This window comes from Macrotis lagotis, chromosome 1 (genome assembly GCF_037893015.1).
Source record: "Macrotis lagotis isolate mMagLag1 chromosome 1, bilby.v1.9.chrom.fasta, whole genome shotgun sequence".
In the NCBI taxonomy this organism is placed as follows: Eukaryota; Metazoa; Chordata; class Mammalia; order Peramelemorphia; family Peramelidae; genus Macrotis; species Macrotis lagotis.
Genome location: NC_133658.1, coordinates 850,812,520 through 850,827,895, shown reverse-complemented (window position 1 = coordinate 850,827,895; position 15,376 = coordinate 850,812,520). Strand labels below are relative to the sequence as shown.

At 48.4% G+C, this 15,376-nt stretch overlaps 1 protein-coding gene across 1 annotated transcript; it reads left to right on the top strand.

Annotated features, from left to right (window-relative positions):
• Positions 1-80: 80 nt before the first annotated feature.
• Positions 81-10,543, top strand: FHL3 (four and a half LIM domains 3). The gene is made up of 6 exons (XM_074217582.1): positions 81-179; positions 8,204-8,375; positions 8,613-8,787; positions 8,909-9,078; positions 9,491-9,677; positions 9,862-10,543. The coding sequence occupies exons 2-6, from the start codon at positions 8,220-8,222 to the stop codon at positions 10,014-10,016; spliced, it is 843 nt and encodes a 280-aa protein (XP_074073683.1). The 5' UTR covers positions 81-179; positions 8,204-8,219; the 3' UTR covers positions 10,017-10,543.
• Positions 10,544-15,376: the final 4,833 nt, after the last annotated feature.

Here is a 15,376-nt window from a genome sequence, read left to right as displayed (position 1 = left end):
GGTGGGTCCGAGCGGCCTGGGCCGACTTGGGGGGAGGGGGCCGGGGGCGGGGTCCGGGCTGGGCTGGGCGGGCTCCCGCCCTCACTTCCTCGGGAGGGGTTAGGGACTCCGGGCTCAGAGCCGTCCGCAGTCTCCGGACCGGAGTCGCCCGAGCCGCGCGTCCGGCCCCCGGCCTCCAGGTAAGAGCCACCGCCCGGGGCACGGGCGGCGGCGGGCAGGAAGGCTCGGACCCCGCCGCGGCTGCGCCCCTCTGGGCTAGCCCGGACCCTGCAGTCTGCCTCCAGCCCTCCGCCCCGGGCCGGGCTGGGCCCCCACTCCGCTAGGGGAAGGTGCGGCCGGGGTGCGGGGCGCGGGGAGGAGATCCCGAGGGGCGGGTACCCCAAGGGTTAACGGCAGCTGTTCCTCCGCCTGTCCCCGGGAGGCCTGCCCGGCCAGGGTCCCGGCTTCCGAGCGCCCCCGGAGCCCGGGGACCGCGCCGAGCCCGGCTCGCCTGGCCCGGGCCGGGATGGCACGGAGCTCCCCGCTGCCCAGCCCCACTGACATCTTCCCCTCGAGGTCCCCCGCCCTGCCCCGTGCCCGCCGCCTGAGCTCCCCGCTGGGAACCGGCCGGCTGCTTTCTGATCCCGGCCAGAGAGAACCCCTGGGGGACAGCGAGGGCCGGGGGGCTCCTGTCGGGGGGAGCCCAGCTGGAGAAGGAGAAAAAGACAGAAACTCGGAGACACCCAGAGCCTAGGACACACCAATGGAGAGGCAAAGATGGAGGAGGCATCAGGGGAAAAGGAACAGAGCCACGGCCGCTCCAGGGAGGCAGGCGTACCTGGCTGGCCCCAAACTTTTATCTTCCAGTCCAGATCTCGGCCCCCGGGGCGAGAGACCCCATGAACCGGCTGGCCCTGGGCCCATGGGAGCTTCAGCCAGCCAGCCCTTTACCCAGGCTTTTCCTTTCCCAAGTAGCTTTGTCCTTCCAGGCCCCCTGGGTGGGGGTGGGGGGAAAGGGGAAGGATAATTTAGGTTTGGTGCCAGGCAGCTGGTAGGGGAGAGAGAGAGAGAGAGAGAGAGAGAGAGAGAGAGAGAGAGAGAGAGAGAGAGAGAGAGAGAGAGAGCAGTAGAGAGTGAGAAAGTGTGAGAGGGAATATGAGTGTGTAAGAGTGTGAGAGAGAAGAGAGAGACAGGAGAGTATAAGTGTGTCTGAGAGTGTGTGAGAAAGACTGAATGCGTTTGTGAGTGTGTGTGTGAGAGAGAGCGTGTGTGAGAGTATATGTGCGAGAGAGGGAGAGAGAAAGAATTTTCTCCCCCTGAGTATTCTGTCAACAATCCCACCAACTTCTGGAGTCTGGGGAAGGAGAAGAAAGGGGGAGGGGGCAGAGAGAGTGAAGGTTGCACTTCTAGTCACAGCTGGGAGTTGGGGGGCAGGGCAGGTTCTCTGTAGCCAGTGGGAAAATAAATGTCCTCACATTTGTATGTCCTTCCAAACAGGGGTGTAGTTAGTGGGCATAATGGGAAAATTTTATTGGGCAAGGGCATTTAGAGAGAACTGGGAGTGTCTGGCCCCCAGTGAGAGAGGAAGCAAAGGGAGTCTAGCCCCTAACTAAGCCTGTTAATGGTCTCTGTCTTCTGGCCAGCTTGGCTGAAACATTTCCAAATCTCTCCTCTCCCCTGAGAACTAACTCAGTATTGGCAGCCTCTTGGCAGCCAACGGTTCCTGCAGGCTCAGAGGCGAGTCACCAGGTGTGTCAGAAAGGACAAGGGAAGGGAGAGAGATATCTGGGGAACCCTGGAGCCTGGGGTTATGTAGAGAGTGGCTTTTCCCCGGGCCCTTAACAGATTGCTCCTGAGGGAATACCTGGGCTTTCAACTTGATTCTCATGCTGGTCAGACTGGTCTGGGAGCTCTTAGAGAGGAGCTCCATTCTTTGTCTATAGAGTCCACCAGTTCAATTCAGTTCAGTTCAATTCAATTCACCAAAAATGCATTACCAAATGGCTGCCATGCCCAAGAAAGGCACTATGCTGGGTTCGAGAGCACAAGACTGGCAGTTACTACTGCCCCTACCTGGCACATGCACCCTACTATGGGAGATCTGACTCAGTGGGAACAGAACTAAACCTCCTACCAGAGAGAATGGGATAGGAACAAAGGAGAGTTTAGGCCAAGCGCTAGGAGAAATTTAAGAAGGGAGAGCACACAGAAGGCACTCCCTCTTAGGGGGAAGAGTCCCAGGCTTGGACTAGAGCCTAGGAGGGGATGGAGATTCTCTAATCTCCCTTCTGCACCACAGCCACCACTACCACACTGGAGAAATTCAAAGCCTTACCCACTCTGAATATAGAAAAATCTGTTTCTTAGGATCCTGCCCCTGGCCATGCAGATAGGCTTCTTGAAGTTAGAACACTAAATGACTCAGTATAGATCTCCCAGAGGTGAGATTCTCTTTTTGATTGTAGCCCTGGTACCCCTGGGAGAAGAGAGAGTCAAATTCATAGGAACTCTGCATTCTGATGACTTCTGCCCCCCCATCCTGGCCAGCCTAGGCCTTAGGCCAAACCTAAGTTTGAGGGGCAGAGCGAAAGGAGAGTGACCTTGAGGACCTCTAAATCTCTTGGCTACTCTAGCTATACCAGAAAGACCAGACAAGACTATAATATATGGCATAGAAGTGTGGTTTAGAAGTCCGGTAGATCTGGGTTCAAGTTCTACCACAGGCAGCTAAGGATCATAGTGTCTGTAGTTGCTGCCTCAAGGGACTAGTGAGGATTTAATCAATCTATGATAGGTGCTTTATGGCTAACAGCTAGTATTTTGGTTCTCTGATCCCCGCCCCCCAAGAGGGGAAACCCCTTGTCTTAGGAGTTGGAGGCCAGGCCAGGGAGGAAGGAAAGGGTCCAGAACACTCCCAGACGGATGTCCTGTCACACTCCCCACCTGCACTGACACTCTCTCATGTATTGAATGGCCAAGCAGAGAGCTTCAGATGCTGGGCCAAAGGAAGCATAGGCTGGGGGAGGGGGGTGCAGGGTGAGGAATGGAGGGGGATAGAGCTATCCAGGCCAAAAGGGAGGAACACTGTGGAGAACAGGAACCTTCTTTCCCTAAGCTTTGCACTCACCCTTTCCCAGAGAGGTCTCCCCCTCTATACAGAAGGAGAAGTTGAGTCACAGAGCAATAATCCCCAGGGAACAAGTTCAGGGTTCCTAATATAGTCCCATATTGCCTGATAGACCTACTGAGGGAGACTTATTCAGGTAAGCATCAATTTCCTATTGTAGAACTACACCCTATACCCTAGAGGAACAGAAGCAGACTGCCTGTATCTTCAACTCCTCCCCAAACCACCATGGCCCAAGGGATTGACCTAAACTCCTGAATCCCAGGGAAGGATTATCCCTGGAAAGGATCATTGTAGTCAGAGTAGTCTAATCGGGAGTCCCTGATCCCCAGGAATAACTGCTCCCCAAAGAAACCTCAGCTCTTTTCTCTTGTTTCTTTCCCTAAATCTATTGACCCCATCACCATATCAGCAAAGATTGTGTGGAATTACTTAGCCCAACTTCCTTGGGCTTGTATGAAGTAGAGGGAGGCCAGGTAACCCTACCAATTTGAATCGAGGTCTAGGATGATCAGGTAACTCCCCCCACCCCAAGCTTAGATTGTGCTGGAGGGTGACCAAGGCCCCCTCTGCACCAACCTGGATTGAACTCAGCTCATTGGAGTTAGGTGTACTGGAGAAGAAACTTCCACTTGAGGGGAAGTGGAAGGAGTTCCTTTTTTCCTCCAAGTGGGAACAGAAGTATCCTAGGGAAGAGTTAGTTTCCTGTTCTGCCTGCAGCACTTCTTTCTTCCCTAGCTCTACTAATGCAGCTTGGTCTCTCAAGTGTGGCAGGGGAGAAGACTAGGAATGAGATTCAACGTTTAGGGAAGTGTGGTGGTAAGAAGGGTGGTAGATGCAAAGGATAAAATGAGGGGAGCTGAAGGGAAACTGAGAGGCATGTTGTAACCAGACTTGTGTTGGAGAGTAGGGTGGACAATGTAATGGGAGGCCTGAAGGTAACCTGAGGAGGGATGGGGAGAGGTGTGAAGGGCAGTTAGCTGACCAGGCTACTTTTTCCCTTATGGAATTGGATGCTTTAACTGTCCCTTTAACTTCCCCGGCTTTTCTCTGCCTCTGCCCCAGGGGCCTTCCCATCTTCTCCTCCTCCTTCTTCCAGCCCCTTCCTGTCCCACTCAGTTACCTTTGTCTGTCTCACCCCAGGCTGGGTTCCAGGTACCCCAAGGAGGCCAGATTTGAAGTCAGGGCCAAGGAGACTGGTGTCAGCTTAGGGGACTGGAGTCCCAGAAACTTCTGAGGAGGTTGGGGTAACCTGGGACCCCCCTCTCCCCACAACCCCCAGTCCCATTGACTCCAACTCCTGCTCCTGCTGCAGAGGCAGCTGCGCTGATGACCTCACCCCACAAACACGCTTTGTTCCTGAGAAAATGGAAACTGTCTGAGGTTTGGGGGCCGGGTGTCTGCAGTAACAGCTCCTAGGGCTCCCCTCCTTCCGCCTCCCCTTCCTTCCCCCTCCCCTAGGCCCAGTCGGGAGCCAAGGGGAAGTAGGATTTAGATTGAGGAAGATAAGATAATCGGAGCTCACATTTTATATGGCTCTTTAATGTTCACAAACTGGCTTTTTTTCCCTCGACAACTATGAGAAAGGCAGAGCAGGTACCCATCCCATTTAACAGTTGAGAAAACTGAAGTTCACAGAGATAGAATGATCTGTCCAAGGTCTTATAACTTGGTGACCAAGACTGAGTGGCAGATTGGAACTTGAACTCAAGTCTCCTGGAACTCACTCTAAAACATCATCTCCTGCCTCCCTTGCTCCAAATGCAAAGTCTTCTTTCTCTCTCTCTCTCCCCCCTCAGAAAACCAGGTAAGAGTAGGGAGAAGGAGCCATTCACTGTAGGAGCAGGGGAAGGGAAGGAATGACCTTCCAACTTTATGAGGCTCAACCTGGCCAGTCCCAAAGTCTGAGGAGTACATCACCAGGTGCATCAAGAAGGGGAATGAGATCAGGTCCAGCAGGAGGATGGGTAGTGAGTGACCCATCAGAGAGAGACAGTGCTCACTGCATAGCTTCTTTTTTTTTTTCTTTCTTTCCATTTGCTAGTGAATTTTGACATCTGGCCATCTGTGCTCCCCACAGATGTTGCATATGGTTGACACCAAGACTGCCAGTTCATGCTGTGGGAAAACAAATGGACTTGAGTGGCTGGAGGCCTGGGGAGTGGAAGGGAAAGAGACGGGCTAGGAGAAAGGGCCAAGAACTGGGAGGCTTCTGGAAGCCTTCCTGTTGCCCTTCAGCTTTTGAGAGTCTTCCCATACTGAAATCTCACCCTTGGGCTTCATTCTGCTTGCTGCCACCTCCTCCCATCTGCAGCCAGTTAATCAACAAGTGTTAATTAAGTGCCTGCCACTTGTTGGACACTTGGCTAAGTGCTGGCAATGACGAGAAGAAAATGAAATAACTCTTGCCTTCAAGAAGTTTACCTTCCACTAGAACAGGGCTTCTTAACCCCTGTGGTCTGCGAATTTATTCTTGAAAATTATTTTGATAAGCTTATGGTAAAATAATTGCTTTCTTTTGTATTTCTATGTGTTTTAGACATTTAAAACTGTGATTCAGACATGGGGTCCATGACACAGAAGTTAAGAACCTCTGTACTAGAGGAATAGCATATGTTCACAGAGAAGTAAATACAAGATATATGGAAAGTAAATATATGACAACATGATAGGGTTCATGGAAGGGAAGGGAAACAACCTGTATGTACCATCTCCTCTCATTTTTCTTGGGGATGGACCATGAAGAACTAGTACATCTCCCTCATCACCTACCCCATAACTTCCCAGCTGCTAGTGTCCTCCCTCCAGAAATTCCTTTCCACTTACTTGGTGCATTATTATTAGCAGGATTATAAAAGGCCCTCCTCACTTATAGGTCACCTCTCAGTCTGCTTCTTAAGTTGTACTTTACCCCAAGCTCTAAGGTAATCTAGAAGTATATTTATTTATTTCCTCATTAATTATATTTACTATAGCTATCTATAAACTAAGCTCAGGGCCCCACCTCAGTTCATCAAATATAACTTAATAAACAATAGAAATATCTTTTCTGAATCATAGATATTTGTTTATCTTTAAATATTAAGTTCCTTAATTTCACAAGATTAAGTAAAAATGTTTTTATCCATGAGAAAGATCACTGCTATAGTCACCTCTAACCATTATATTGTAACTGCAGATTACTTCTTACTTCTGGCAACAGTTTCACCATTCAATTCACTCAAATGAACTCAAAGTCTTTTCTCAGGAAATCTTAGGATCCTTTTTGAAAACCAATGGTTCAAACAATACCATCAAGAAAGAGGACTTCAGGGGTGGCTAGGTGTCGAAGTAGATAAAGCACTGGCCCTGGAGTCAGGAGTTACCTGAGTTCAAATCCGGTGTCAGACACTTAATAATTACCTAGCTGTGTGGCCTTGGGCAAGCCACTTAACCCCATTGCCTTGCAAAAAAAAAAAAAAAACCTAAAAAAAAAGAGGACTTTTCCATCTTCTTCCTGTCTTTAACTTCTTTCAAGTCATCACTGAATAGTCTCTCCCAGTACAGTTAAAACAGCAATTTTTCTACAACAATCCATTTGGCTTTTAAAGCAATATTAATAATAACTTCTGTGGGAAAGATTTTTGAAACAGATGCTGTTGCATTTATGTGTGTGTGTGTGTTGTTTTTGCACATAGAATGTAAGCCCCTGGAGGGTAGAGACGATTTCATATTTGTCTTTGGATCCTCAGCATGTACCATGGTCTCTGGCACATAATCTTATTCATTGATTATTGATCATAGATCCAAAACTAGAAGGAACATAGTAACTATTAGTTTAATCTTCTGACGTCCCCTTTTGCAAGCTTTAAAGCACCATATAATAATGGCTAGCTTTTATTGTTTCATTGATGAAGAAACTGAAGGTTGGATTTTGAATGAGAAGTGACTAAACAAGTAGTATCAGCCCTGGAATTTGAACCCCAATTTCTCAGACTTCGAATTTAACATACTTTCTAGGCCACTATACTGTTTCCTTTTTTTCCTTATCTCTGACCTTATCCCTCTGACACCCATCCCAGCTTCTAGCTTCAGTCTGAAGTCTCTGTTTGGTCTTTCCACGACCTCAGTTATTAGAATCATAGTTTGCTCCCAAAATAATGACATCTCTGTGATGCTTTCTGAGGACATAGGAAAAGGATAGAATTTGGCTTCAGATCTTTGAGGGGCAGCTAAGGCAGTAAGATGAGGCAGAGAGGGAGCCTGGCTTAGTATCACTCTGCCCCTTTACCCAAATCAGTCACTGGGGAAGGAAGGAAAGCTTGAGGGCTGGGAGAAGCAGTGAGGGGGGTGGGTAGTGGAAGGAACTCCTCAGAGCTAGGACAGGAAGTGAGTCACTATTGGGGGAAGGGGGTTCATCCCTCCATCAAGTTCTGCCAGGACCCAAATTAGGAAGCAATCTCTTCTTCCTGACCCTTACCTGACCCTTCTCCCCTGGAGATTCAGAGGGTGGGGTATCAATCCACAGAAGATGGGGAACCTTCCACATAATCAATTTTGGATGTGCATCTCCCCCAGGACCTCTCTATGGTCCTTTAATCCCTCCTTTCTCAGAACCAAAGGTGAAGTGGAGTCTTGCCTTGAGATTTCAAAGACCCCCACTCTTTCCTCAACACAGTTCTGCCCATTTTGGCTTCACCCTTGTGGGGCTTGTCTCTGACTTCTGGTGCCCCTCCTTGGGATGGAGGCTCCCCACTCAGTCCTAGAGCTGAGGAAAAAAAATATGCAAATTTTGAAAATTGTGGCCCTTGGAACTTGACATAACATATCTGTAGGTCAAAAGAGTGAGTGATGTGTTCTGGCATTAACGATCTCCATGTCTAAGACAGATTAGCTACAAACCAATATCTCTTATTGCACCATCCTGAAGGTTGTACCCATGCTGACCATCCACCTCATCTACACCTTTCACTCTTCCAGCTCAGGTTCATGCTGACCTTTATTATTTCATTGAATAGATCTGAAAGATTCAAATTCCGCCTTCTCTGTTTGTATTTAAACCTGTAGAATCAATGTCCTCAGGCCATAACCCCCGACTCTTGTGGTCTCTCTCTTCAGGGCTCTTGATACCACCATGAGTGAGGCCTTCGACTGCGCCAAGTGTGGGGAGTCCCTGTATGGCCGGAAATATATCCAGGCAGAGGGTGGGCCCCACTGTGTCCCCTGCTACGATGGTACCTTTGCCAACACATGCGCCGAATGCAAGGAGCTTATTGGGCATGACTCTCGGGTAAGGATGGGCACCAGCTGCCAAGCTGGTTTTAGTTTCCAAATACTTGGGTTCCATCTTATATCTCTTCTGGGCTTCAGGTTCCTTATCTGAGAAATGGGAAAGGGTCTTTGTGCCTCAGTGAAGAAGGATCTGTCCTGTAGAATGTTCAGAGGGCGTGTGATCTTGGGGATGGTGGGGAGTTTGGGTTGATCCTAGACCCAAGTGTGTTATTACTCTTCCTCCATTCCAACCCAGGAACTATTCTATGAAGATCGCCACTACCATGAAGGCTGCTTCCGCTGCTGCCGCTGTGAGAAGTCACTGGCCGATGAGCCTTTCACTTGCCAGGACAATGAGCTCTTGTGTAACGAATGTTACTGCAGCGCCTTCTCCTCCCAGTGTTCAGCCTGTGGGGAGACCGTCATGCCCGGTATAGGCACGGGGGCAGGGAGTGCCCTCAGATGGGGAGATGGGTACAAAGGGGAAGTGAAGTCACTGAAGGAATGGGCTGTGCCTTCTTGTCCTGTGACCCCTTTCTCCCTCCTAACCAGGATCTCGGAAACTGGAGTATGGGGGTCAGACCTGGCATGAGCACTGCTTCCTCTGCAGTGGCTGTGAGCAGCCCCTGGGCTCCCGCTCCTTTGTGCCCGACAAGGGCGCTCATTATTGTGTGCCCTGCTATGAAAGCAAGTTTGCCCCTCGGTGTGCCCGCTGCAGTAAGGTAAGACAGCTAGCTCCTTCCCAGCTCTGTTTCCTAGACTTTACTTTGTCTTCCAAAAGTAGCTACAGAATGCCAAAGGGCAATGCCCCCTGACCTCCCTACTTCATGTCCTATGTGTCCCAGACTGATAGGTCTTGTATCCCTCTGCCCTTAGTGTTTTACCCCCCTCTTATCCAGACCAGGGTCCTAACTCAGTCCCATGTTCCTGACCCTGGTTCCCCAGCTCCATGTCCTGTGTCCTAGACTAATATTTCCTATGCCTCTCTGCCATTAGTGCCATGTCCCCTCAAATCTGGACTAGGATCCTAACCCAACTCTGTGCCCCTGACCTTGGCCCCCCACTCCATGTCCCAGACTGATGTGTCTTGTATCCCTCTTCTACACACCCCTGACTGTGTCTCTGCCTCACCAGACACTGACACAAGGTGGAGTAACTTACCGTGACCAGCCCTGGCACCGAGAATGCCTGGTCTGTACCGGCTGCCAGACCCCCCTGGCCGGCCAACAGTTCACATCCCGGGACGATGACCCCTATTGTGTGAATTGCTTTGGGGAGCTCTACGCACCAAAATGTAGCAGCTGCAAGCGGCCCATCACAGGTGGGGGGGTTGGTCCCTGTTGGGGAGGGAGATTATTGTGGTGGGGGTTGATTGGGGAGGGTTTTCCTGCCATAGTTAATGGGGAGGCATCACACTGGCTGGAGGAGTGGAGGGAACTTTCTGGGAAGGGAGGAGGGTATTGGGAATCTGACTTCACCTTTTCCATTTCCCCCACCCCCAGCAGGACTTGGCGGGGGCAAGTATGTGTCATTTGAGGACCGCCATTGGCACCACAGCTGCTTCTCCTGTGCCCGTTGCTCAACCTCCCTTGTGGGCCAGGGATTTATACCTGATGGAGATCAAGTTCTCTGCCAAGGATGCAGCCAAGCTGATCTCTGAGGGAGCTTCCCCGGCTGGGGACCTCCCAGAATACTTCCACCTCAAAACTTGGGTCTCCTATAAATCCAGATGTCCCCTTGGCTGTCCCAATCCAAACTCAGGATGCCCCCCCCAATTCTCCCTAGTCTCAGATGAGGAAGTACTGAGTTCCTTGTCACTGGAGGTCTTCAAGCAGAATCTGAATGACCATTTTGTTCAGGTTCTTGTAGGCAGAGCAATCTCCCTGTTCATGTAGGGTATGGACCGAATGACCTCTGAAGTCCCTGAGTCCCTCACCAAGGACCTCCTACCCTATCTAAAATCCTAACCCCCAAGTCTCTAACCAAAGGTCCTTAAGCCAGAGACCACTTCTATCTAAATAAAACCCAGGATCAAGGACCTCAAAACCCAAAGATTTTCTTCACCCTCACAGAAGGCCTTAACCCCAGGCCATGTCAGCAGAGGTCTGACACAATCCTTCCCTATCTTCATCTGTCTGAGACTTGACTTGGCTTTGAAGACTAAACTGGGGTGGGGGTGGGGGGATGAGGAGGAGAAAAGGACACAGGGTCTTAATCGGGGCTGGGGGGAATAAAAGGGAAGGGGGGAAAAATTCATCCTTTCTCGCCTTTCTTGCTTCTGCAATAAAAGTGTGATGAAACCGTAGCAGTTATTTTCTGAACTGAGGAAGGGGGTTCCCCTAACCTCAGATTCCTCTTTTTTGCCTAAGAACCTTTTCTCTCTTTGAGGGACACAGAAGCTAAATACACATCTAGTCGAGTCTCTAGGGAGTGATGGTCATCCCTCTCTCCCACTGCCTAAGCTGTGGAATGGAGCCCAGTGAAAGTGATCACATCCTCTCCCCAACACATATCATCCCCTACTTTTCCCAAGGCCTGGCCTCCTGCTGCAGTTTAAAGGATAACTTTAATCTTCTGTCCTCTGTGGGGATGGAGAATGGTGGCAGAAAAAAAAAACCATCCTTAAAGAATTTTAAACTTGCACCCTTCTCTAATATCAGCTCAGTGGAAGCATCATTTTCACCATTTAACTGATGTGAAAACTGAGGCCTATGAATAGAAAACGACTTCTCTGAGGTCACGCAAAGTGATTATCAGAGAAATGCTTGTATCAGAAGCATTCTAACCCTACCCACCACCCATTTATATAGATTTATCCATATATATATATATGTTTATGTAAAATATAGTGTTACACAGGGTAATAATTTTAATGGCTCTAATTTATGTATAATTTTAATGGCTCATATCTCTGTATCCCCAGGGGATACCACAATGCTTCACACATTGTTGGTGCTCAATAGATGTTTGTTGATGGATCAGTTTCTGCAACTCTTTCTAGAGACAGGTCAGCGGGACAGTGGATAGAGCCCAGGGCTTGGAATCTGGAAGACTGTAGGTTGTAGTCTAGCCTCAGTCAGACCAGGGCAAGTCTCAATTTCTGCCTCAGTTTTCTCATCTGTAAAATGAGTATATTTAAAAGCAACCACCTCCCAGGATTGTTGTGAGGATGAAGTGAGATAAGCCTTGTAAAGTTCTTTTCCAGCCTTAAAGGGCTTTCTACATGCTCATTATTATAATAATCTTATCCTCACAACAGTGTTGTGAAGGAGATAATGAAAGTGTAATTACCCCCATTTTAGAGATGTGGAGACTGATCCGGTCCACAGGCATTCTTTTCATTAGTGTGGGGCTACCTCCTCTTTGTCCTCTAGAATCCCCCTCATCCTCCCCGCCTTACAAAGCTCCCCAAAGGGACACTCCTTCTCTTTCTTTGCCGCAGGCGATGTCTGGACCTCCCTGCCCCCCAATACTTTCCTGCGATGGGTAGAAGTGGGGGAGAGGGGGGCGGTCAGACATCCCCCCTTCCCCCCCGGGGATTCGCTCTCGGCTGCACGTTTTTAGCCAAAAAAGGCAAAGGAGCAGCTGCATGAGGCAGGAACATCTGGATCCGATTCCCGGCATGAATGGGTCACGGCCCCGCCTCCCCCCCCCACCCCCCTCCCGCTCCCTTCGCGGGTGATTCATGGATCGGTTTGGGAAAGGGGGCTGCCCCCCAAAATAGGAGGAGGGGGACTGAGGGAGGTCGGCGTCGGGATGACTCCGCACCCCTCCCCCTGGAGAGGCAGGAAGGGGGGCGGCACTCCTCCCGGCTGCCTCCGCACCCCACCTCCCCCATTCCCCCCCTTTCTTGGTCTCCTGCCAGCGGTCTCCCCCGCACCCCCTCCGTCACAGACCGCAGAAAGCTTGCTCGCTCCCCGGCCGGCTCCATGTGTCTTCTTTCTCTCAGACAGACAGACACAAAGACTGCCTGAGGTCAGTGGAGCCTAGGAGCTGAGGGTGTCTCCCTTCCCCACACCCACTTCAGGGGAGCTGAGGGGTGCCGAAATAGCCCAGTAGCCTCCTAACCGGTCCTCCGCCTCCACCCTCTAATTCAGCCTTCTGCCTGCCAGATTCTTCTTCATGCACACATGAGTCACGTCACTTGGTGAGATAATGCCGCAGGCCAGAGACATTAGTGCAGGAAAAGACTGGAGAGGCCATTTGATCCATCCCTTCATTCTACCGGCTGAAGAAACTGAGGCCGGGAAAGGGGATGTGACTTGTCCCCCCTCTCCCCCAATAGGTGACAGAACGAGGATTCCAACACTTACTACCTCCAGAGTCAAGTTGCCTCCCCACAGACAACAGTTAGTATAAATTCCATTTATGGCTGTCCACAAGTTCAAATTCATAGTCCAGATTTATCTCCTAGCACTCCCTTCCTTGCCTGTACTCTGTCCCTCTCTCTATCATTTCGTCTTCTCCAAATCCCTATTCCTGGAATGGACTCACCTCGACCCAATCCCTATCTGTTCAAATCTCTCCCTTCTCCTTCTCCTCAGCAGACCTTCCTAGACTCCCCAGGTGAAAAGTGATCTCTTCCCTCCTCACATTTTCCATAGCTCTTCTCAGGACTCTCCTTGGCCTCTTACCTCATTCTTCCCTGTATCATAGTTAATTTGTGTTGTGAGCCCTGCCCTGAATCAGAGGCATTATGGTGGAGTGAGGAGAACACTAAATTTGGAACTTGCCTCTGGGATCTGCTACTTATTGGTGGGACTGGGCAAATCTCTTCCCCTCTATGGGACTTATTCCAGCTCTAAATGTGACAATAGGGTTTTATTGTAATCCCAGCACAGGAGTACTTATGTAGTGGGGGATAGAAGTTGATAATAGATCCCATTTTTTTTGCATTTATTTTAATTTTTTTTTGCTACATATAAAAGTTTTTACATTAGTTTTTTTTTTTAATTTTAAGTTCCCATATTCTCTCCTCCATTTTGAAGCAGTATGATGACATTATAGATAGTGAGCTAGGACTGGAGTTGAGTAGACCTAAGTTCAAATATGGCCATATATATATATATATATATATATATATATATATATATATACTAGCAGTGTGACCTTGGATAAGTCCCTCCTATTCTGTTTACCTCAGGTTCCTCATGTATAAAATGAGTTATAGAAGACCTTTCATGGTCTCTGATCCAAATTAATGGAATTAGAAGGCAACTTAGCCACTGATTGGCCAAGAATTGCTAGTAAAAAGTGAGATACATTTTCTAGGACCTGAATTGAGAATTGAATCCAGAAACAAATTTGGACAGTATGACTGTTCAAACCAGCTCTGGATATTGAGAGTTGAACTTCAGAAACAGGCTCAGAGAGCCAGTTAGGCTAGCTACTTGCAGAGATATTGTGCGATAATGACACTACAAAAAAGGAAAGGAAACTGGGGGCAGGCAGATAAATTGCCTTTGCCCCATGAATTCTCTAGATGTTAGTCCCTCTGCTAGTATATGTCTACTAATCTCTCAACTAATACTATGTGTGATTGTTATGTATAGTTGCATATGTCCCAGGTTTGGGGAGGAGGGGTGGGTGGGTTGAGAACTGTGTTGTTACAATTATTTCTACCATCACATAAAACACTTTCATTTTAAGCAAACTATGTCACCCTGCTAATTATTAAAGATACATTTCCTGGTGGGGGCTCATAAGCAGTACCATATTTCCCCATGTATAAGATGCCCTCTTTTTAGAAAAATTTGGGGTCTAAAAACTAGGAGCATCTTATACACTGGTTATAGATTTTTTAAAATTTCCCCCTTTTTCGAGCTTTATGTTTTTGCACTCATTGTTTCCCATTTGTTACTAGTATATTATGTTACATTTTGCCATGTTCTTCCCAAAATGACTCAGAAAAGATTTTCTTACAGTGATGAATTCAATTAAAAATGATCCAGTTTGCAAAAGTGAATGGAAATCGTGCTGCCGAACATCTGTTTGGTCCTCCTCAACTGAGAACACAATGGGAGAATGGCTCCAGAAAGAAGAAACCCTACTGAAGATGCCCCAGCAGAAGAAGGCTATGAGAGACAAGTCAGCAAAATGGTCTGATTTAGAGAGACAAATGAAGGAAAGCAAAGGGCAAGTGGAATTCCTGTGTCCACAAAGATGGTTCAGCATGAGATAAGAAGAACTGCTGATGAAAAAGAAGTGACTGATTTTCAAGGAGGGCACAATTGGTGCTTCAAGTTCATGAAAGGGAATGGATTAAGCAGGTGTCCATGCACCATACTTAACCAAAAGATGCTTGAAAGCTATGAGCAGAAGGTCCTTTAATTTCATGATGAATAAAATTTGAGTTCAATAACTTTATGTAATACATTTTTTTTTTCAAATGTTGGGCCCTAAATTAAGGTGCATCTTATAAGTGTACCTAAACCTATGGATAGTCGTTCCCTAGAGATCAACTTACCAGTTAGACTTAGCGGCACTTCATAAAGGATTCAGCAATGGACATTGAAATGACTAAACTAAACTCCATTGTTTCCATTCTGTCTGCTGTGATTGCTGTCCTCCATTGTCAAAGAGAACCAAAGTGGTATCACCATGTTGGGGTCACTGTACAGTATATCCAACTCAATATGAGGTCATAAGGTTCAGTCATGGGAGAGGCACAAATGGACCACATGAATATTTGGAGTGGAGATATGTCTAAATGTGTACGTTACCTTTTTTTTTGAGCTACTGTAATTCTGTTTTGCTCATAGAACACAGCACCTTCTTTGATGCAGGCACACCATGCAGGGAAGTTGTAGACCAGTGTCTCCCATGCTTCATAATCGATTCTAAGGTTCTTCAAATAGATCTTGAGAGTGTCCTTGTATTGCTTCTCTGACCTCTGGATGAGGGCTTGCTTGCCTTGTGTGAGTTCATCATAAAATAATCTTTTAGGCAAACATACATTTGGCATTTGAACAATGTGGCCAACCCATCTGAGTTGCACTCTCTGTAGTAGAGTTTGAATTC